Source organism: Artibeus jamaicensis, unplaced genomic scaffold (assembly GCF_021234435.1).
Source record: "Artibeus jamaicensis isolate MK-2021 breed Jamaican fruit bat unplaced genomic scaffold, CSHL_Jam_final contig_76, whole genome shotgun sequence".
Classification (NCBI taxonomy): domain Eukaryota; kingdom Metazoa; phylum Chordata; class Mammalia; order Chiroptera; family Phyllostomidae; genus Artibeus; species Artibeus jamaicensis.
In genome coordinates, this window is record NW_026521954.1 from 18897302 (window position 1) to 18919083 (window position 21782).

The following is a 21782-nucleotide window of genomic DNA, read 5'->3' on the forward strand; positions in this document are numbered from 1 at the left end:
TCTGTTCGGATGATGTGCCATCTCCTGCCTTCACAATCCAACCAACCTCACACCCAGGGAAAGGAGAACCTGTAAATGTTTTGTCTCCTTAAGAGTTGGCATAAATGTCAAAATTTCCAACTCGAGACTTGCAGCCCCAGAAGAGGCCTCTGGTCACTTGATAATTCCCTGTTCGCCGGGGTTTTGGACTTGGTGCTGAGGCCCAGACTGTCTCAGGGTTCTGCCCTGACTCAAGGCCGTCCCACCGAAACTCACTACTTTTCCTAATCACCTGGAAAAGGCTAAGGGCTGCTTCAGAGTGAAGAAGAACCACAGTTGATGTCGAATCCTGGCTCCACGACTTACCAGCTGTGTGTCTCTGGGCTACTTACTCAGCCTCTCTGAGCTCAGGTTCCACAGCACCAAATGGGTTGTGGTGATACTGGATAGGATGGTTGTAGGGCTTCAATAAACATTTTTCCAGGGTTTTAAGCACATTTAGTGTGCTGTACATAGAACTCTGTTATTTTGAAACAAGCTTGGAGAACGGGATCCCAAGCCTTCAGCAGCACCCACACCAGGGCAGACTTCAGCCTTCCCCTTGCCCCTTTGCCTGACCTTCGCTGCCCTTCCTTCTGCAGAGTCTCTCAGGCAGGAGCTGCGGCAGCAGCGGGCCGCCTGCTCGGAGCACCAGAAGGACATGGAGGCGCTGCAGGCTGAGCTGCGGGCTCTGGGCAGCTCTGACCGGCCGCGGGCCCTCGCCCAGGGTGCAGGAGACAGCGAGGACCACGTGGACACCACCGAGGTGTGTGCCCCAGGCCGCCCGCGCTGCACCCCTCTCAGAGCAGGCAGGGCCGCAGCCATCTCTGCAAGGGGAGGCCCTGGATACTCGATCCCAAACGGGAACACCCTTCTCCTCTGCTAGGGGACACCGGGCGGGCCTGCAGGCTGACCTTTTTGTAAAGAAAACCCAGGTTTTAAGTTCTACATGTTCTTTTTAATTTGGACACAACAGCATCGCAGGGTGTTGGTACCAGACAGGGCTCAGAGACAGCCAGACCAGGTCACTGCTTCAGATCCGCAGGAGACTGTCCGAGTCCTCCCCTGTGTCGGCCTCCCCGTTCCCAGGAGTCGGGGCGGCCTTGTCGCCGGAGCTCAAGGCCCCACTCCTTGAACTTCCGGGTCGGACTGGGCCCGTTGGCCCCTTCCTTGCACATCCATCATTCCTACCTAGCCGGGCAGCAGCCCGACCTCACAGCCCTGACCTCTGTGCCCCAGCCCGCGGCCCTGGGTCAGGTATTCCTCTGAAGTGCCCGTGCATGCGGCCTTCGGTGGCTCCCTCCTGCGGCTGCGGCTGCGGCTCCGGCTCCGGCGTGGGCGGCGCACACCTGGGGCCCTTTGCGCCTCCTGAAAACACCGCTCCTGGCTACCTTCTTTCCAGGAGGGGCGCGGCCCGAGCCCGACTGGCTCCCCGAAGGGCGCCGCTGAGCCTTCTCCCAGCAGCGACGGGGGCCTCCTCCGGGAGAACTCGCAGCTCAAGGACACAGTGCGGCAGCTGCGGGAGGAGGTGGAGCAGCACCAGCAGGAGGCGCTGCGGCTCCACGACCAGAGCAGGTGGGTCTGCGGGATCCCAGAACTTTCCCCCTCCTTCCCCTTGCTGCACCACCGCGCGATGAGCCCCTGAGATCTAAAACGTGCCTCCCCTGGGCACCTTCCCAGAGAAAAGACTCCCTGACATGCTAGCACTTCACTGAGGTTACTCCCTGGTCGCAGGAAAAGTATCTAGGAAGTCGAGGTCAAAACTGCAGGCGAGTGGTCAAGAAATAGAAGCGGAAACCCAGTTTCAATACAAATCAGGGAATTTATGGCATCAGGCCAAATGACACCGAAAGAATCCTCAAAAATAGCCTCGAAGAGACAATGCTGTGTACCTTTAGCCAGTGAAGTGGGGCGGCAACTACCCTCTCCAAGACTGTCTTCTGCAAAGTGGGGACAGTACCACCCGGAGCGGCTGCGTTCTGGCGCAGGGAAGTGACCCCTGGCCCGGAGGAAGCGCTGGGGTCACTGTTACCTAATCCAGGCCGGGCAGCTCACGATCAGTCCTGACTCCACAGCCTTGCTCCTTCCCCCCACTTCTTGGAAAGGTCACAACTACAATTTTAATGTCATTAGTAGGTACAGGACTTTTCGGGCTGTTTCTTGTTGACTGAGCTTTGGTAGTTCCCATCTCCCAAGACTGTGTCCGTTTTATCTCAGCTGTTCAAGTGAAAGTAGCTGTTCTAGTGAAAGGTTCACGTAAGAAGCAGCCCGCCTGGCCGAGGTGGAGACCTCAGATTCAGTCAGGGACTGGCCAGGCGGGCGACACTGGAATAAGGACATGGACCAGGGTGGGGACTCCTAACCATTTGGGTTACAGCCCCCTCCAGTTCAGAAAAGCAACGGTCCCTCTCGGGGGAGAAGGAACAATCACACAAAAATATGCAAAGCACTTGCCCTGGCTGGGTGGTTCCGCTGGTTGGGGCATCGCCCTGAACACCAAGAAGGTTGCAGAGTCCATCCCTGGTCCAGATGCATTCAGGAGGCAACCAACCGAGTCTCTCCCTCCCTCCCTCTTCCTGCTTTCCCTCTAAAATCAGTAAACATGGCCCTGGGTGAGATGATATCTATCTATCTATATGGCTAACTCTCTGAGGGTGACACACCCCGACACTTGTCTGTGGGTCGCTGAGGCCCCACACCTGGACTCTGACAAATGACAGCTGATGGTTGGACACACACTGTGTGCTGCGGACTGTCCTGGACATGTATGAACACGAGCTTCCTTGCAGTAAGGCTGCGAGGCAGACACTGTTGTCACCTCCGCCTAAAAGAGGAAGCTAAGCAGGGCATACCTTGCCCAAAGTCACACAGCTAGGAAGTGACAGGGCAGGCCAAGGACAGAGGTGGCAGCCTGGCTCAAACGCTGCTCTCCTAACCTGCCCACCCTGCCCCATCTCAGGGTCCCAACTTTCAGTGATCCTGCTACAGACTCTGTCTCCACCTCTCCCACCTGCCCCAGGTGAAGGGAGTGTGTCCCCAGACTCCCCTCCGGAGCTTCTATTCCTCCCCCGAGGGGCTGCTCTTCAAGCAGTGAAGTTTTCTCCCTCGTGGAATGCTGGAGTGAGAGGTGCTGAGAAGGGGTCCCACCAGCAAGGCTCATCGGGGACCTCACAACTCAGACACCCCGGGTCTCCTTCCCACCATGTTCTGACCTCCGATTCATAACCTTCCCTCACCCATTATCTCCAAACACGGCCACCCAGTAGAGTGAGGAGACATCCCAGTGCCCAGAAGGTGGGTCCCCAGAGCCCAGGCAAGCCTAGCTGTGCTTCTGTCCCCCCACAGGCAGCTGGAGGAGGACCAGCAAGCTCAGCGGGCCCGGGAGGTGGAGACTCTGCGCCAGGAGCACCGGAAGGAGATGCAGGCCCTGGTGGCAGACTTCAGCAGCGCCCAAGCCCGGCTCCAGGCCCGGCTGGCTGCCCTGGAAACCGAGTAAGTGAGGCCCCGGCCCCAAGTGAGGAGAGACGAGTAGATATACCGTTTTCTGAGGTGAATGACTTATCTGTGTTCCTGGGACCCTGCCGGTTTTATAACTAGAAGACCTGAGTTCCAGGAAGCTCCTCAGTCCCAGACAAACTGGTATGGTTGGTCACCTGCCATACTGTGACACTGCTGTCCCCTTTCGTGCAGGCCCTGGGAATCTGTGAGGAATGCAACTGCCTCTTGGGCATGGTTCTCCCCCCACCCCCAGGGAAGAAATCAGAAGGATCAAGGCTACCTTTTTATTAGCATTGGCCCTCTTCTAATGTGCAGCATCTCATTTAACCTTCGGCTGTCCTCTAAGGTGGAAGTTGGTATTGCTGTGGGCAGTCAGCACCACCAAGGGTCCCTTAGGCCAGTGTATGTGTGTTTACCTACCCATTCAGCAAACGTTTACTGAGGGCTCACTGTTTTTGGCTCTGGGTTGCCGTAGAGAACAACACAAAGACTGCGCTCTCATGGAACTCACAAGTTCTCATGGCGATTCTGACAAGAAACGAGGAAACAAATAATTTGATATCAGGTAGTGAAAGTGTGCAGGAAGAAAAATAGGATCTATTTCTAGAGAGTGGCAAGGGTGGGCAAGGAGGGCTTCTTGGTGACATTTATGCACAAGGAGCCAAGGGAGTGAGAGAGCCACCTGGAGAGAGGGCGTCTCAAACAGAACAGTAAGTGCAAAGGCCCTGGGGCCTGCTTCACAAGACTGAACAGCCTGAAGGCTCATGTGGCTTACGTGGAACGTGGGAGAGAGTGAGTATGACTCGGAGGGAGGGGAGAAGTCTTACAGTGAACGGGCAGCAGTTGGGAGGTAAAGCACCAGGAGGCCATAGCAAGGCCCCGAGCTGAAGTGACAGTCTGATCTATTATTTGATGGGGTCCACCTGGCTGCTAAGAGACTGGAGGATTGGAGTTAGCGTCAGCGAGACCAGCTCAAAGCAGAACTAAGTGAATTTAAATATCACCTGTCTGACCCTTAGCTTGAACTCTTAAAAAGTGTCCACTCTCTCTAACACAAAGCGAATCATCCAAAACCTGGAGTGGAAGCTTTTATTATCTCCTCTTTCGTGCATACTTACCACGTGCCAGGCACCCATTATCTCATTGAATCTTCACAACCACCATTTTCACGCCCATTTTAAAGGCGCAACAGAAGGTCACAGGTGGAATGCCACACCCAAGGTCACAGCTAGGAAAAAGCAGAGGTGGGATTAGAGCCCAACTCATCTGACCTAGCCTCCAACTCAAACTCCTAGTCTCCTATCAGTGGCAGTGTGGCAGCCGTAGGTCATCTGCAGTCCTAACTCTCCCTCTCACCCACCACTCCGGGAGTTCTTTCTCCAGCTACTCGCTGAAAGGGCCCTGGGTACCTACCACCTGCCCTCCCTGCTCAGCCCTCGCAGATCTGCCCAGGAACTAGTGCCTGCCAAACGTTATGTAGGCCAGCAGATGGCGCCAGAGCCACGTCTGTATCTGCAGAGCCTGTGGGCATTGGCTGCTGAGGCCTCTTCTCCAGAACATCCCTGGTTCTTGACCCCACTGGGTGCAGCATCTGCATGCACACACAAGCTGTTGTTTCCTGGGCCATAAGTCATCGGGGAACTGACAAAGGTCACAGTGGGGGGTGGGGGCCTGGGCTCCACCCCAAGCTCTGCAGCCAACTGTCTGGGTGGCCTTGGACAAGCTCTCTGGGCCTCAGTTTCCCCTTTTGTGAACCAAGAGAGTGGCTGGCCAGGCTGACCACGCAGGGGCGTCTCTTCCCCATCATCACCTCGTCTCCCTGCTCGCGGCTGAGTGCGGTGAGGGGCTAACGGCTTGTCTGCTTGAAACAGACTGAAAGAGTCCGGAGAGAAGCCAGGGAAGGGGGCGCCCAGGCCGGAGGACGCGCAGCTCATAGGCCGCCTGCGGACCCGCTTGAAGGAGAGAGAGGAGATCATCAAGCAGCTCACGGTGGGGCTGGCGGGGCTGGCGGGGCCGCTGGTGTGGGGAGTGGGCACCCGACATGCTACTGGTTCCTCCAGTAATCCTGATAAGCATAAAACTACCTTAGAAAAGACCCTCGGTTATTTTTTCTATTGTATAAAGAATACATACTCACTAAAGAAAAGTAACACAGGAACATAGAAAGCAAACAAGCCCCTCTACTCCCAAGCCCCACAGCATCTCCCCAGTACTGGTACTGACTTGGTTTTTTTAACCAACAGATTTAGGAAGACCTAGAATGGTTCACCTTCTGACTGAATCTTAATGGATTCAAGCAAGACAGTTATTCTTTAGTGATCTTCCTTCTGTAAACATGACCACTAATTTTCCTGTTGGCAAAGCCACCCCCTGGACAGCGCCCCCCAGGTCATTCTTTGAAACGCCCCTCCCCCACCCACTCCTGCCAATCCACACAGTCCACGGGCCACACGCTGATGTCCCCTTATACTTTGACCATTGCTTCAGGCTCTAACCCAGCCTCGCTGTGTTCCATGCTGTTCCACTGGACAGTTTCCAACGCCTCACAATCAACTCTGGGGACAGGGGTCATATAGAGTCACTCCTGTCAGTGTGGCCGGCGGGAGAGAGCTCGTCAGCCCCATCAGACGTCCAGGCGCTTCCCGCCATCCACCTCCGCAGCCCTGATCCAAGGCTGCACAGTGGAGAGTCCACTGGTCTCCCCTTTACTTGAGCCTCACCCCACCAGAGGGGTAACCTCAGAGCTACCAGAGGGGTCCTATGAAAATATTGGGTCACAGCCTGCTCTGTCCTGCACCTCCCGAGGCTTCCCGGCCCTTTCAGAGTAGAACCCACGACCTTCGGTGGCTGGCAGGGCCTCGCCTGTGTCTCGTCTCCCAGCCCCGCCCCCTGCTTTCTTCTCGAGACGTTAATGAGACCATCGGGAAAACTTTACCACTCACCGAAAATTATGATACTAATAAGGAGTCTTCATTTGCTAAGTGTGACGAAGATATTATGGTTTTACTTCATTTTTTTAAATTGTTCTTCAAGTATAGTTTTCTGCTTTTTACTCCCATCCCCCCCCCGTGGTTTTATTTTTGAAGAGTCCTTTTCTCTTAGAGCCGTATATTGATGTTTTTACAGATGAAAATGTACAATGACTGGAATTTGCTCTAAACACAACACAGAAGGAAAGAAAAATGTGGAGGATGGCACATATTAACAAGATTGTCCCTGGTCTCCTTTCTTTGCCTCAATTATTAACTTTCTACACCTTGATTACTTTCTTCAGTAGACTCTTCTCAGATGCTGAGGACACGGATTTCTAACTTCCCTTAAGGCATTCCGAATAAGCTTGTTCTTTGCTTTGTTACAAAAGGGGCTGGGGACACAAAGACCCCAGGAGTAAATGTGCTTCCTCAAAGCTTGGACAGGTGGCAGCTTGACTCCCACTGGCCGCCCAGGGCCCCCCACACTTTGCCCCACTCCCTGCTGCCCTGGCCCAACCCCAACCCCTGGAATTGCCCTGTCTTTGTATTCCACCCCCGAGCAGCAGCTAATCCAGGGCTGTGTGGCTGGGCTCATGAGGCTCAGCTGGACTGTTTTTCCAGGAGGAGAGAAGATTTCACTACGCAGCGCTCCCCAGCGCCATGTCGCATCGGAATCGGTCCTTCTCTTTCAATCCTCACCCGGGGTATCTGACCCCTTCCATGAAGGTACATTGGTTCTTCCAGTTCCAGTGCATTGCACGATTCTACTGGTTTCATTTTTCCTACAATAACCACAGCCTATTCATCAGTGGCTGGGATACATTCAAAGGGAAACTCATGGAAAATAAGACCCACAAAAAATAGTCCAAATGACTAAACAGTGTTTTTATTTGGCTAGGAAGATGATGTGTTTTGTGGGGGTTTTTTATGGATATTTTTGTATTCCCCCAGTATTTGATAAGTAAATGTGTCACTAGTAATAGTGGCTATAATAGCAATTGATGGTGGGAAGGAGAGAGAGAAGAGCAGAAGCAATCTTCCACTTCTTAACTTTTTCCTTAGATATTTTGGAATTCGTTACAATGAGAATATTCACATACAAATCTCTCATCTGTTCTCACAAATCCTAAAAGCACTTAAAAAGTTGTGTTTTTTTATAGCTCACAGAATAATAAACCTGAGCTGAACAGATGAGAAGTTATTTATCATCTTTTACGTGTCCCTCCCAGTGTGAGAAAATGCAAGTTTCATTTCAGAAACACGCATTTGTGGACAGGACGGGTCCTGGGTGCTGTGTGGCCTTTTAAAACCTACAAAGAGATTCTGAATTGCAAAACGGAAATTTAGAGAAGTGTGACCATCTGTGTTTTCTAAAACACAAAATAGATTAGAGGGAAACGTGCTTTAAAGAAAAACATGGAATTGTGTAAATAAGAGCATCGCCTCCTCCCTGCCACAGTTCTGGGTGGTAGACGTGGTTTGCTGTTACCGCAGTGCCTTCTGGGCGACGCTAAGAGGCCTTTCCTTGAACACAAGCAGAAAAAGAAGATGGAGGAAGTGCCCAGCCGAGTGGTCAGCGTGCCAAACCTCGCCTCCTACGCAAAGAACTTTCTGAGTGGGGATCTGAGCTCGAGGATCCACGCCCCGCCAATCACCAAGTCACCCAGCTTGGACCCGGGCCCCAGTGGGGGCCAGCCCTACAAACCCACCCAGTCTCCGGACGTGAAAACTGCCACAAGGTAGGGAGCAGAGGCTGCGACGCCAATTTCCCATAATGGGGGGGGGGGGGGCAGGGCGGGCGGGGGGGCCTGGGATTCCGATCTGGCACCTGTTCCATGGCCAGCTTTGGGGCCAATATAAAGAGTTGCACATTGGGTCCTGCCTTGGGAAAATTACAGCCCAACCAAATGGGAAGATTGTGGAAAAGCAGAGAAATACGCCATCCTTTAGAAGAGGGACTATTCCTGGTACCAAATTCCAGAAAGCCTTTTTTTTTTTTTTCCCCCTCCCATGGTTGATTAAAACAAGGGACATTGAAATCACCTAGCTGACAACTTAAGTATGGCCTTGGGATCTGGATTCAAGTTCTAGTTTTCACTTGGAGCTGTGTAGCCTTGGGCAGGTTACTTGACCTCTCTGAGTCTCCATTCCCTTGCCTCTAAAGCAAAGCTAATACAGCACCTACTTCATCAGGCTGATGTGACAGGTTAAAGGAATTAACTCATAGGATGTGCTCAACACGGGACCTGGCATAGAAGCAGTTAGTATATTTCCACTATTGCCATTAAGGGTATTTTTCAAGATTTATTGCATCCTCTTGGCATTTTGAGGCCTCTTGATGGGGGGGGGGGGTGGTCACGCATGACGATGTCAGATTCCGCCTTCTTACTCCTCCGGAAAGCCTTGCAGCACGCCTCTCTTCCACAGCAGTGCTTTTCCCTTTCACTAGTTCCCCCCTCTCATCCAGTCTTTACTTAGAGGTACAAGTTTACATTTTGGCTGTGAGTTCGCATTTCAGAGAGGGCCGCTGCTAAAACATTCTTTTTCCTGAGGCCCCGCCTACCCGTGGCTCTTTGGGCAAGTGGGGCGGCACAGGCGCAGATCTTCACAAGCACTGAGCTGCAGGGACCCCTGGCAGTTAGTCACAGGAGCCCAGCCCTTGGCTTCGCAGCTGAGACGTCTGAGGCCGGGGTGCCCAGCACATCCGAGTTAACTGCTGGAGCCGGCTCAGGGGTTCCTCTGTACTCGTATATTCCTGTTTACAGCTGCCTTCCCACTGTTTTACACAGAGCTCCAGCAGGGCAGATAAGAGACCATTCAGCCAGGTGCACGCCATACTTTCTTGCTTACTGTTCCCCTTTTCCCATTTATTTCGCTAATTTTATAGCCTCATTGTGATGCTAGAACACAGTAAATAACTTTTAAATTGTAACGCTGTGTCAATCAACCATTTCTCTTGCCTTTTTTTGTTGTTGTTGTTCCTTGTAAGAGTTTATTTGAGCCAAACTGACAACGTGTGCTGGGGAGCAAGACCTCAAATGCACCTTTTACCTTTTTTTGTATCTTCTTTATAATTCAATTTGTGCCTGAAATAAATTTTGCAAATACACCTCACTGTCTTAAGTGAAACAATAGAAAAACTTCCATTTTCAAAACAGGAATCAGACGTCCCCTCCCCACCCGTCCTTCACCCCTGGTTTGCAGATCCTGACGTTGGCGGTCATTCTCCAGTATGTTTGGAAGCGTAAAGAAGCAGTTATTTTTCCCTGAAAAGAGGGTGGGGCATGAAATGGTTTATTAAGTAATTTTTGAAACCATGTGAACCTTTCTGCTTGTGTTTGTAGGACACAGGATGACGAAACGGCCCCGCCCAAGGAAGTCCCGCAGAAACAGGGCTCTGCCCACCAGGAGTGGTTCACCAAGTATTTCTCTTTCTAAATTGATCCTTGGGATCCATCACAAAGGGGACGTTTGAAAAACATTTAAAACGTCTGATGGAGAGAATGAACTGAAAAAAACAATCAACCAAATACCTTGCTTTGTAACATGGTTTGCACACAATGGCTAAAGCAGATTTTGGCCTTGACATTTCATACTGTTTCATTGTGACACCAGTTCATTACAAGATTCTTGACCTTAGGATAAAACGAACTAGTGTTGTCCAAAAGCATCGTACGAAGGTGTTATTAATGTCACTAATGGCCTCGCCACCGTATGCCGGTGTCTCTGAGATCACCCTCCACACAATGCTAGCCATAGTCTACTTTGAAAGCGACCTCATTTCCCCTGAGGATGCAAAGCAAATGGACTGAAAACTGTTTTTGTGTAAGTGATACCATTCAAAATGCATATCCAACCTCAGTAAGAAGATGAATAAAACGAAGTTCCAAATAACCAGGAAAGCCAACTAAAAAACAAAACAAGCAAATCAAGACCTTGACGTACTTGGATTAAGTACTTTGACTTTCCAATCCAGGACCCGGAGTCGATAATCAAGAGGATAACACCTACCTCAACGTGGGGCTTCATGAGGATTAAGCAAAACGACCTGGGCGAAGATCCTGGCCAGGCACTGCCAGGATTTTCCGTGAATAACCAGCCCTACCCCGTCCACACCTCAGTTTTAGTGACTGCAGCATCATCAGTTTACCATTTGTGAAGGTTTCGAGATTATCTGTTCTTTCAAGTCAAAGATCTACTGAACCTTTGGGAAGTGGGAGTGGCCCTGCATGGTGCTGACCTCACCTCTGAGGTCACCTCACCACTATCTGAGCCTCTGAGGGAGCAGTGCGATTGGACGCGGCTTGATTCATCTCTGAAGGGGCGAACGATGCTCTGGGTCCTTTGGTGCTGGCCCAGCCAGGTGGCCCACAAACCGCCCTGTATTCTATGCATTGTCAGGTCTTTGCTCTTTGAATAAAACTTTTAAACACCTGGGTGATAAAAATGGTTGTGACTTGTGTTGATTTTCCAAAGGGTGAAATTAGATGACAACTGACCTTGGAAATAGTAACTTCACAGTGACGGCACTCAGATCTTCAAATGAAAAGTGGCTGCTTACATGCTCATGTCATTTTGAGAGAAATGCAGTTACAGCTCGAAACGCGTAATTGAAAGGTAAGTTTACTGTCAAATCGAAAACACGTGGCCCCAACATGATACTTTTTAAAATGCAAATACTTGTTACCGTACATGTAATATGCTGTAGTTTTCCAGTGTCAAGTATTTTTTAGTTGTCTGTCTCCTGCTTAGAGCAAGCCTTGTGATTGCGCCCGTATTTGGTGTTTTAAAGACTGCAGACAGGCAGTTCTATTGTGCTTTTATTCGTCGAGACATTTTCCCACAACCAGCTACCCCTCGTGCCTACCAAAGCAGGCCTCGCCGCATTCTGCTGTCCCGCGGCTCGCGGTAACAGCTGCTGATGGAGAATGGGATCCACACTCTGCGTCTGTTTGGACTCCTTCCCTGTTGCAGGTGAGTGAAAGATCTTGTAAATGTCTAGATTCCACCCAGTCATTACGTCTTTGTATGTGTCCACCATGTTTTCTGTAGGATGTATTATTATTTGAGCACTGGAATAGAGCTTTTTCTTTGATAAGACCAAATTTCCCATCTGGAGGGTTTCTAGCAATTTACACCTTGAGCAGTGAAGGACATCCCTTTCTGCACCCTAGATAAGATTAAGAAATCCGGTTTGAGATAAACACTCTCCTTGGTTTACCTTGCGTAACTTACTGCACCAGTCTCCTGAGCCCAGAGTGGCCATGGGATGGTGGTGCTGCTGGGGAGGGAACAGCAGCGATGAAGGGAAATGAACGGCCACTACGTGCCGTGCACCTGCGCCCTCGTTGACTGATGTGACACTGATGCAAATTCCACCAGAGCAGGTGTGGCTGCAGCTGTTGGAATGGTCTACACTCCACCTCCAGGATCCATCTGGGTTCTGCAGATTAGATGGAGCTAGGATAGGAACAGCCTCCCCTCAACCTTCCTAAGGTTTCTAAGGGCAATACTAATTGATCCCCATACTCATTGATCCTCATCACCACCAGGATGTATTATTTTGATCAACCTCCTCCTAGGAGCTACTCAGCAGTCTGCTCACCCCCTGCAGGAGAATGAGTTCAAGTAAAGGTTAAGTGTCCATTCAATATGGCCACAGTGAAGTGACTGGCAGCAGTCACCAGCACAGTGGTGGTCAAACAGGAGGGAGAGATGGCAGCCTGGAGTAGAAAGGAGCGGAGGGGAGAGGGTGGAGTCTGCAGATGACGGGCAGGGAGGGGAGGAGCTGCAGACTGCTGACAAGGGGCAGTGCTCAAGAGTAAGAAACCGGGCTGGGGCCAATCCTCGCAGGTAAAAAGATGCCGTAATGGGACTGAGAAGATGAGGGAAATTCCAGATGTTTTCTTGTGATTTTTCCCACTGCAGGAAGGTTTCCTACGATCTTCAACCAGCAAGATGTCATTAAAAGTTAAGAGATATTTACAGACAGACAAGATTAAAAATATTTATTTCCCAGATTTTTTGATTTAATAAACAATGGCAGTAACTGATACATACATTAATTCAAACTATTTTCACTAAGCACCAAGTGAAACACCAAGAACCTAATTATTGAAAGATGCCTAAAACTTAATCAGTTTATTTAGGTTTTTAATGAAGAAATCTAAAGCTGCCAATCAAGCTTGTAATTAGTGTGAGATGACCAGGTTAACAACCTTGAAGTCATAATGTGAGAAAAAACAATTCTTAAAAGCTTAAGAATTGAGGGAGTTTGGGGCTTCAACCTGTGACACACACACACACACACACACACACACGTAACACTCTAGGTAGAAAACAACAATCCCGATGTATTCAAGGGAAAATAATGCTTAATTCCCATGAAGGGCACAGAGACGGATGCAAATGACTAACCCTGGAGGGAGCACCGTGCGAGGTTGGTAGGAGACAGGACCCTGTGTCCTGGGGTGCCGCGGAGAGCATCTGGGAGCATCAGGGACCAGGCAGCAGCCAGGCCAGACCACATCATGAGTTGATGTGTGTGGGGAGGGGTCTCCAAGGCTGGAGAAAACAAAATGAGCCAAGAATCCAAGCCCCAGAGGTACTGCTTGTTCAACAGACAGGGGAGTGTAAAGGCGTGTAATTCAGGCAGGGACTAAAGCCGCTTCAGGGAGAGCCAGACACAGTAGCAGGTGAGTGAAGAATCGTGTTTGCCCTGTGTGACCAGCAAGAAGCTAAAACACCTTCCCAAACATGCTCTTTGTGGACAGTAAGCCACTCGAGGCCACGTTGCAGGCCACTGCCCACCCCAAGGCCCTGGCCCTTGGAATCACTGCCATTCATTAGCAAGAACCTTCCTTAATGGGAAACTTCTGCTCCTAAAAAGTAAAACACAAATGACACCAGCTAACAAAACCCAAACGGAAAGAGAGTATCACAGTGAGCTCTAACCCTCACACTTCCCCTCTGCCTAGGTCGCGTTACTGAGGGCAGGGTGGGTCTGTGACGTAAACGGATTCATCACTGCAGAACAGAAAAATAATCAGCATATCACAGCTCCGACACCGCCCAAAGTAAGTAAGACACAAAATATAAACTTAGCCCAAAGAGAAGTCAACATCGACTCAAAGACCCCACTGCAGTGTGGCTACCCTAACTTAGGCCACCGCACCCCCCCTCCATTTATAAAACACCCCCGTCCCAGGAGCTCTGGAAGCATTGCAAACATAGCTGCACTAGATACCTCCTCTTGAGGTAGTTCAAAGCCTTAAGACACCCTTGGCAAACTTACGTAGTTTTCCAAACTAGCACAAAGGTAGAGTGGTAATTAACACAAAAGACTAATAACCCCAATCCTCAGTCTCTGATTCACAGATTATATCATACAGTTTTCTCCTCACATGATACAAGTTCATCTAAAACTGGTAACACAGAGATTAAAGGTTAAACACAAGAATTAAAAGAATAAAAAAAAAGAAAAAAGAACAAAAAGGAATGTCGGTAGCATCATACTAACTTGCTAAAAACAAAAACATTTACCAGCTTTACAAAAGCTATCGGCGTTTTATGGAGTAATATAAAAATAAGAGCTTATACAAACGGGGGAAAACCTTACTGACGGCATGCAACCAGGCACCTCACCCTTTGGCAGCGTTCTTCCCAGACGCCACACCGCCCAGACGTGAGGCCCGGCACGAAGAACCCTGTGTGTGCGGACTCCCACGCCAGCTCACTCTGCAGCCGGCTCTGCCTCAGGTCTGCTTCATGGGCGCAGGGATGTTGGCAGACGCCTGCTCCAGGTAGGCCAAGGAGCCCTGGGGGATGTCAGCCGGCTTCTTGTGCTGCCCGTTGATGTCCTCCAGCACCTGCTGCCAATGCCGCAGCTTTGTCAGGTGCTTCTGGACCAGAGCATCTTTCCGCTGTAATTCATTCCTCAGCTCTGAGACATCCTGCAAATGAAGGCGGTCAAGTCACAGCAAACTCATGGAAAGTGAATACAGTTCCTGAATAACTAAGAACACTAAGAAGTAAATTCAAAACAAAATCTACTACACCATTCTAAGCCCATTAATCTGCTTGGCTCCACTATTTGAATAAGCCAATGCAACTCCTCCAATGGCAGACATCTGCCTAAAACTGAGAACTTTCATTTTAATTCACTTTCTTTTAGTAAGTGCTCAAGTTCCGACATTCCAAAGTACCCAAGAGCAGCCAAAAGAAACCGAAACCCGTCTCCCTCCCACCCTGCCCCAGGCACTGCGTCCACATCTCGTCCAAGGCCACTGCTGAGGACCCAAACTAGTGGGAATCTGAAACGCACGTGACAAATATGTACAAGCACCCACACCCACTGTCCTAACGGTTCAGACTATGAAGTGTTAAGACCTCACTTTCAAGAGCTTTTTAAATGAACACCAGTACTGTAATTCTTTATCAAGACCTGCCCTGAGCACACCTATGTTACTGCTCAGGCATTCAAACCAGGACGTGATCTGACAGGATGAACCGTGTGAATACCACCTTCCCACCATTCATTCACCTTCTCCCTGGCTGACATCACTGAAGAAGAAGAACTTTTACACTGGTCAGCTTGTGGGAGTAGTTACTGCAAAAACTGGCCCCAAACCATCATCTCAGTCTCGTGTTTCTCAGCAGTGGCACCACCGGCCTTTTGGGTGGATGCTTCTTCCCTCTTCCACATGCAGGCACAGGCCTGGCCTCACTTGGTAAATGCCCCTGAAGCCTCTCGTCGTCCTGGCAACCCCAACACACTTCCAAATGTCTGGGTTGCAAAGGACTGAGAGAAAGGAAATCCTGAGCTTCAAGGAGCCTGGGACAGAACATGAACTTCGATTCCTTGAACAAAGTCGATGAAGCCCTTCCGGTGTATACAGCACTGGGTAAGGCGACTGGGAGACGCGGGTCCTGGTTCCTGTCCGGAATGAGCTTATCACCTACACTAATGGCTTTTCAATGCTTTTCAAGCAGTGGAACCCTTCCTCTGAGAAAAACCTTCCATGAAAGCCAGCACGTGGAACTGCCGTTGGAGCCTGCTTCGGCCACCACCCATGCCTCCGCTGCGTGACCAGGTCGTCATAAACGCGGACAACTAGCGACGTTCTGTCCCAATCCACACCGCCCAACCGTAACAGGAGAAGGAAGGGCTTTCACTGAAAACCATTTAAAGCACAGACGGAACCCTGCCGACATGGGCTCTTCTGAAAGCTGAGGAGAAAGGGGAGCTCATACCTCTTTGATAACCTGCTCTGGTTTCTGGACAGATAACTGCAGCCTTTTCTGTAGAAAAAAACATTCTGTCTGTCTTGCAATATCCAGAAATTTCTGGATACACTGATCGACACCTTTAAAAAAAAACACAAAACATTAAATCAAGAAAAACCCTAGACACAAACATCTCTCTCCTTCGTACGTGAACAGTCCAACTATCACAACCGCACTTCCTCACAGATGTGATCTGGGACTCTGACCCCAGGCTCCACGTGTTCACCAGCATTAGACAGCAAATAATCTGTACTTGTATCAGGTGAAAGCGAGACCTCACTACACCAAGTTCTTCTGAAAAAAGACAATCGAATTCCAGCAAGTAACAAGATCTCAACTAAAATGTAACACTGAAAACAAAGTACAATGAAATCAAAAGTGCTGGTCACCTCCGAGGATAGAACTTGGGCAAGGAGGAGGAAGCATAAGAGACTGTTACAACCTATTCAAGAAACAACCAAAACTTATTTTGAAAAGCAGTACACACACCCTATCGGTCTCCCTTGTTCTAACACTGCTATGAAAGGTTCATCAGAAGTGGTTCATCATGAATGGTGTAAGATGTCAATTAACCAACCCAAGAGAACCAACAGCGTGGAGACCTGATCTGCAGGGATCTTACCCCCCAGGACAGTTCTCTCGGAATACAAGCAGGACTGAAATGTATCAGGTGCAAGTGGGAATCTTGCTCAAGGCAAGAACCCTGTCTAAAAAAATGGAATTCTTACCAGTTCGAATTTCTTCCTGATCCGTGCCATTCACATAGTCCTGACTCACCAGAGAAGCAAAGCAAGCCTGTTTCATGAAAACAGATCACAAAAGAAAAAAAATGTCACTTGCATGCCAAAAATCTTACTTCGGGATAAGAAGTAACTTCTCTTGAAGTCATTCAATGCGTCGACAGTATCTGGGTCTGCACCCCAGACGTCACGCCAGTGAAGAAACCTGGCGACCGACTCCACGAGGCCCACGGAGGAAGAACAGGGAGCGAGGCAGCTGGTACTGCCAGCACCCCCACCTTGTGCCACCTGGTCAGGTCTCCGGCCAGTCATCACCCGCTCAGAGAGACCGTCGCTCTCTGCTCCTTTGAGATGGTACCCCTCCTGCTTGTGCTCTATGCCCACACCAAGCTTTGTGGTTTTGCACACGTAACTGACATCATTCCACTCTTTCAGTCCATTATCACCTACTAGCAGGTGGGAAGTTTGCCTGTTCGTTCTGCGCCTAGTGCAGGAACACTGCTTGGCACAGACTGGCTGCTCAATAAACACACCCTGGTAACTGACTGGATGGCCCAAGAGAAGGTGGTAGGTGTCATGTGGATAAACAAGTCCCAGAGAGGGAGTCCTCTCTAAAGGGACAGTGATCCAGGTATATATGTGACTCAGTTGGGGAGGGGGGGGGTTCTACAAACAAGAAGGCCTAACACAACAAAGGGCAGTGGGGCCAGAAAGAGGACGGGATGGAAGCTGGGGGAGAGGGTCAGAGAGGAAACCTCACACCTCGGGAAAGCGGAGCCGGCAGTGGGCAAACCGCACCAGGCACGAGGCAAGTAGATCTGGGCCCCAGTCGGGCCATCGCCTAGGTTTGAGGGCCCTCCTGCCTACAGCTGCCACCATTTCATTTATCCTGAAAAACCACAGGATTCCCCAGTAGTTGCAATCCCTGCAACTACTTCATATGTCAGGAAACACAGGCTTCCCATACTGTTAAACAGTCTATAAAGTGGCTCCTGTTGGATGTGGGGTATAAGGCGGGCAGCCCTGCTCCGTGAATCCTGTGGCTGCTGGACAACATCCCACCCAGGAGGCCCACCAGCCACACACTGGCCAACACAGCTGGGCTGCTCCGCCAGAGCCAGTGGGCCAGCAGGCAGGGTGGGAGGAGACCGGGTATGGGGAATTTTAGTATCCTCATCTCCCCCTTAAAAAAAATTAAACACATACACCTTTGTAGAGAGTTAGGTGGGTGCACGGAGAAAACGCGTGGTGGTCCACAGGAAGAATAAGGTTTTTAGAGCCTCTGCCTGGAGAGTCGGGAGGCTCAAATGCTGGGCTCGTTCCCACACACTGAGGGTTGGTGAGCTCTCCTCCCTCTCCGAGCCTCTGTTTCTCCATCTGTAAAAGGACAGGATGCTCTTCAAGGCTCCCTCCCACAAGAGTGTGGGACCACGGTAAGCTCATTCCACCAAAGAGCATTTATGAAGCAACCAGAACGAGCAAGTCAGAGACCTCGTGGGTGGCACCAAAAGAGAAATGAACAGTGGGCGGGCAGGTGCCACCAGAGGTTGTGGGAGGCCCACACAGAATGAAGAAAGGGAACAGGACATGAACATGTGGCCTGGGAGCTGCGTCTCGACAGACGACTAGGGAATGCTCGCCCAGCACCAGAGGGGGTCTGAGCAGCATCTCCCACCCCCACATGGCCACTAAATCCCAATGCGTGTTTGGGATTCATTTCTCTGGACAGCCACGCCCTTACAGAGTCCCAGGCTTTTTCGATCACAGCACCGATCCCACAGCCCAGCAACTGCCTGCCATTTTTATCTGCTCCCCCACACTGTGCTGTCCCTTGCTCCTCAGAAACTAGGGCTGGTTTTGTGTCCTTAGCACCCAGGGCAGGGCCTGATACATTAACAGGCTCCTTTAGAGTTTAACAACATGCATAAGCATTTCCTATATACTAAGCTGTGTTAGTACTACCGATAAACTGGGAGGAGAAGGTGGGGTTCATGGGGAGCATGGCTTCTGACTTCACAGGGCCTGGTGAGTGTAAGTGCCCTGAAGGGCACCAGGGAAGGGCCACTGAGGAAGCCATGTGTGAGTTGGGGGATTGAGCCTGGAAGCGTGCAGGGAAATCAAATGGCCCAGGCGGAAAAAGGCTTGCATGGCCAGAGTAAGACCAAAGGATTTTTAAGCACGAGAGTGCTGGGGGTCAGATTTGGTCAGGGCCAGTCTTTCCGCAAGCACCTTAATGAGTGAGAGCTGCCTCACCTCAATGGTAGATGCTGCTCTAAAGCCCACCTGTCCCTCTCCTTTATGGTTTGTTAGTTTTAAGTCTGTTATCTCCAAACTTTTGAGTGTACACTTCATCAGCAAAGGATTTCTGACCATGCATCCCCAATAATACATTCATTTACAAACTTACCCGTGCACTACTGTGCTATCATAGAGGTACAGTACAAAACTCATGTGACTAGGATTTTAAAAGTTGAAAAGGTTACTCCAATTATCAGTTACTTTATTTCCATACACTAAAGGCTCAATTTCCCCTTTAAACAGACAGACCACGGGAAGCAACCAATGCCCTTATTTTTACCTCTCCTTTGCCTACTATCATTCCCCATCTTCCTAGTTACAGGCTACACTCCTTGGGGCAAACTATTTTGGGTCCGCTCTGCCTCCTTCCGCCCTGAGCCCCGGCTTTCCTCTTCCCTCGGCCCTTAGTATCAAGGGTCGCACAACTTTTAAGTCCATTTCAGCTCCAAGTCCCATGACTTCAGGACCCCGTAAGAGCGGAGCCCAGCGGAAAGGTGGGCTCTGGAGGGGAGGCCGAACTCAACACTGAGATGCGGCAAAAGGTGGTCAAGGACGGGAAAAGAACGGCCTGGGACCTGCTCAGTTGGCTGGGAACCCGGAACGGTCCCAAAGTCGAGGGTGTGCAAACTGCAAGCCCACACGCCACCAGAAACGTCAAGTTGACGCGCCTCCGCCGCCAGAGTAAACTGGGGGCCGCCACTCACTGTGGAGACTAAAGCAAGGCATTCCCTCATTCTTTGAGCCAGTCTCCTCATTTGTAAGCCGGCTGCGGGATCACTGAAAGAGAGAACCTGCGCGTGCGCAGCTTACAATTCAGGAAAGAAGGAAGGCTGGAAAAAACGCCCCCTCACTTTTTACCTCGAAAGATGACTCCAACTCATCCACCAAGGTGCTCGGAGAAGATCTCGGAGCCCCTGGCGCGGCCTGAAGAAGCGAAGCCTGGCCTGGCAGTCCCGGCGGGGGTGGCGGGGGCCCAGGTGGCTGCCCGGAGAACATACCGCCCAGTTGAGCGGCCATTTTTGAAATGGCGCGTAAAACCTCATTGCGCCTGCGCAGCAGCTGGCCCGCCGCTCCGACACGTGACATTACGTGACGTTATTAATCACGTGACGGCCCGAGAGTCTGGAGTTTGTCTATTGGGCGCCTGGGAAGCCCGGTTTGGTAGGTCTCCTCCTTCTTCGGGCGTGCAGCGTCTCTGGCTTTTCCTTTTATTCTTCTTGAGACTTGAGCACTTTGAGCAGCTTTGATGCAGTGTGTGGGAGAAAATCAGTAAATGCGTTTGGACCCAGCCCTCCCTGGGGAGGCAGGGTACTGTTGCGCGGGCCTGATTGTTCCCTTAACGCTCAGAATGAATTTGGTTGAGCCTTTCTCCAGAAGCAGTGTACCCGCTGCACAAGGACGGAGGCCCCGTTCCTTCCAACAACGTTAACTGACAGCTCACGGTGCACCGATTACTAATCCAGTCACTGCGTGTAATTCCCTCTGGGGAGAAAGGTAACAAAAACGCTAACATTGTTGAGGCTCCATCTGCGTGCCTGGCACTGTTTCTGTTAGATGATTGTTCTATCCGAGAAAGAGTAACTATGCTAATATATATATTAATATATTTTAAAAATTACATTATTTAAGTACAGTTGTCTGCATTTACCCCTCACCACACCCTCCCACCCCAGCCATCCCCACCTCTCTCCCCTGCTTCCACCCCCAACCCTTGGTTTTGTCCATGTGTCCTTTATAGTTGTTCCTGAAAACCCTTCCCCCCCCCTTATCCCCTCCCACCTCCCCTCTGGTTACTGTCAGATTGTTCTTAATTTCAACATCTCTGGTTATATTTTGTTTATTGTTCCTTTTGTTGATTAGGTTCCATTTAAAGATGTCATATGTTATTTGTTCCTCACCGCCTGGCTTATTTCACTTAGCATAAGGCTCTCCGGATCCATCCATGCTGTGTTGAAGGATAGGAGATCCTTCTTTCTGCTGCGTAGTATTCTATTGTGTAAATGTACCACAGTTTTTTGATCCATTCATTTACTGATGGGCACTTAGGTTGCTTCCAGCACTTGGCTATTGTGAATTGTGCTGCTGTGAACAATGGGGTGCATAGGTTCTTCTGAATTGGTGTTTTAGGGTTCTTAGAATGAATCCGGCAGTGGAATTGCCAGGTCAAAAGGCAGTTCCATTTTTAGTTTTTTGGGGAAATTCCATACTGTTTTCCACAGGGGCTGCACCAGTCTGCATTCCCACAAACAGTGCACAAACCCTCGTTGTTTGTTGGTTTGTTTATGTTGGCCATTCTGACTGGTGTGAAGTGGTATCTCATTGTGGTTTTAATTTGCATCTCTGATGGCTAGTGATGCTGAGCATCTTTTCATTTGCCTCTGGGCCCTCTGTATGCCTTCCTTGGAGAAGTGTCTGTTCAAGTCTTTGGCCCATTTTTTTCAAGATTTTATTTATCTTTAGAGGGGAAGGGAAGGAGAGAGGGAGAGAAATATGAATGTGTGGTTGCCTCTCTTTCGTCCCCTGCTGGAAACTGGCCTGCAACCCAGGCATGTGCCCTGACTGGAAATCAAGCTGCAGTTGTTTGGTTCCCAGGCCTGCGCTCAATCCACTGAGCTATACCAGCCACGGCTGTCCCATTTTTTAAATTGGGTTGTCTGTCTTCCTGGAGTCCCGTGAGTTCTTTATATATTTTGGAGATCAAACTGTTGTCCGAGGTACCATTGGCAAGTGTTTTCCCATATAGCTGGTTCTTTTTTCATTTCGATGCTGTTTTCTTTAGTCATGCAGAAGCTTTTTAATTTGATAAGTTCCCATTTGTTTATTCTTTTATGTCCCTTACTCTAGGGGACATATTGGCGAAAATATTGCTGCATGGAAAGTCAGATTTTCCTGCCTGTTTTTTTTTTTTCTTTTAGGACTTTTATGGTGTCCACATTGAATTTGTGTATGCTGTAAATTGGTGATTTTCATT

The 21782-nt window shown here is 50.1% G+C and overlaps 2 protein-coding genes across 3 annotated transcripts in view; one reads left to right on the forward strand and one right to left on the reverse strand.

The window, feature by feature from the left end:
• FAM184B (family with sequence similarity 184 member B) overlaps positions 1-10922 on the forward strand; it is a 77754-nt gene extending 66832 nt beyond the window's left edge. The window contains exons 12-18 of the mRNA XM_037132740.2: positions 621-784; positions 1421-1593; positions 3364-3510; positions 5388-5505; positions 7110-7214; positions 8028-8227; positions 9833-10922. Of these exons, the coding sequence (XP_036988635.2) occupies positions 621-784; positions 1421-1593; positions 3364-3510; positions 5388-5505; positions 7110-7214; positions 8028-8227; positions 9833-9926 (1001 nt within the window). The 3' untranslated portion in view covers positions 9927-10922. The remainder of the gene's footprint in view (positions 1-620; positions 785-1420; positions 1594-3363; positions 3511-5387; positions 5506-7109; positions 7215-8027; positions 8228-9832) is intronic.
• Positions 10923-12481: 1559 nt separating this feature from the next.
• MED28 (mediator complex subunit 28) lies at positions 12482-19843 on the reverse strand. 2 transcript variants are annotated; one of them, XM_037132751.2, is made up of 5 exons: positions 19670-19843; positions 17720-17890; positions 16502-16568; positions 15741-15853; positions 12482-14440 (listed from the first exon to the last, which is right to left on the reverse strand). In XM_037132751.2, the coding sequence occupies exons 1-5, from the start codon at positions 19826-19828 to the stop codon at positions 14243-14245; spliced, it is 708 nt and encodes a 235-aa protein (XP_036988646.2). In that variant the 5' UTR covers positions 19829-19843; the 3' UTR covers positions 12482-14242. The 2 variants fall into 2 exon arrangements, with proteins under 2 accessions (XP_036988646.2, XP_036988647.1); XM_037132752.2 differs by lacking the exon at positions 17720-17890.
• Positions 19844-21782: the final 1939 nt, after the last annotated feature.

What these genes read in the sequence shown, in the direction of transcription:
- MED28 (XM_037132751.2), bottom strand. Translation starts at nt 19,828, where the DNA reads ATGGCCGCTCAACTGGGCGGTATGTTCTCCGGGCAGCCACCTGGGCCC. An exon ending in AGTTGGAGTCATCTTTCGAG is followed by an intron (nt 17,891 to 19,669) that starts GTAAAAAGTGAG and finishes GTCCTTTTACAG; the next exon opens with ATGGAGAAACAGAGGCTCGG. An exon ending in CAGAGCAGGTTATCAAAGAG is followed by an intron (nt 14,441 to 15,740) that starts GTATGAGCTCCC and finishes CTTCATTTGCAG; the next exon opens with GATGTCTCAGAGCTGAGGAA.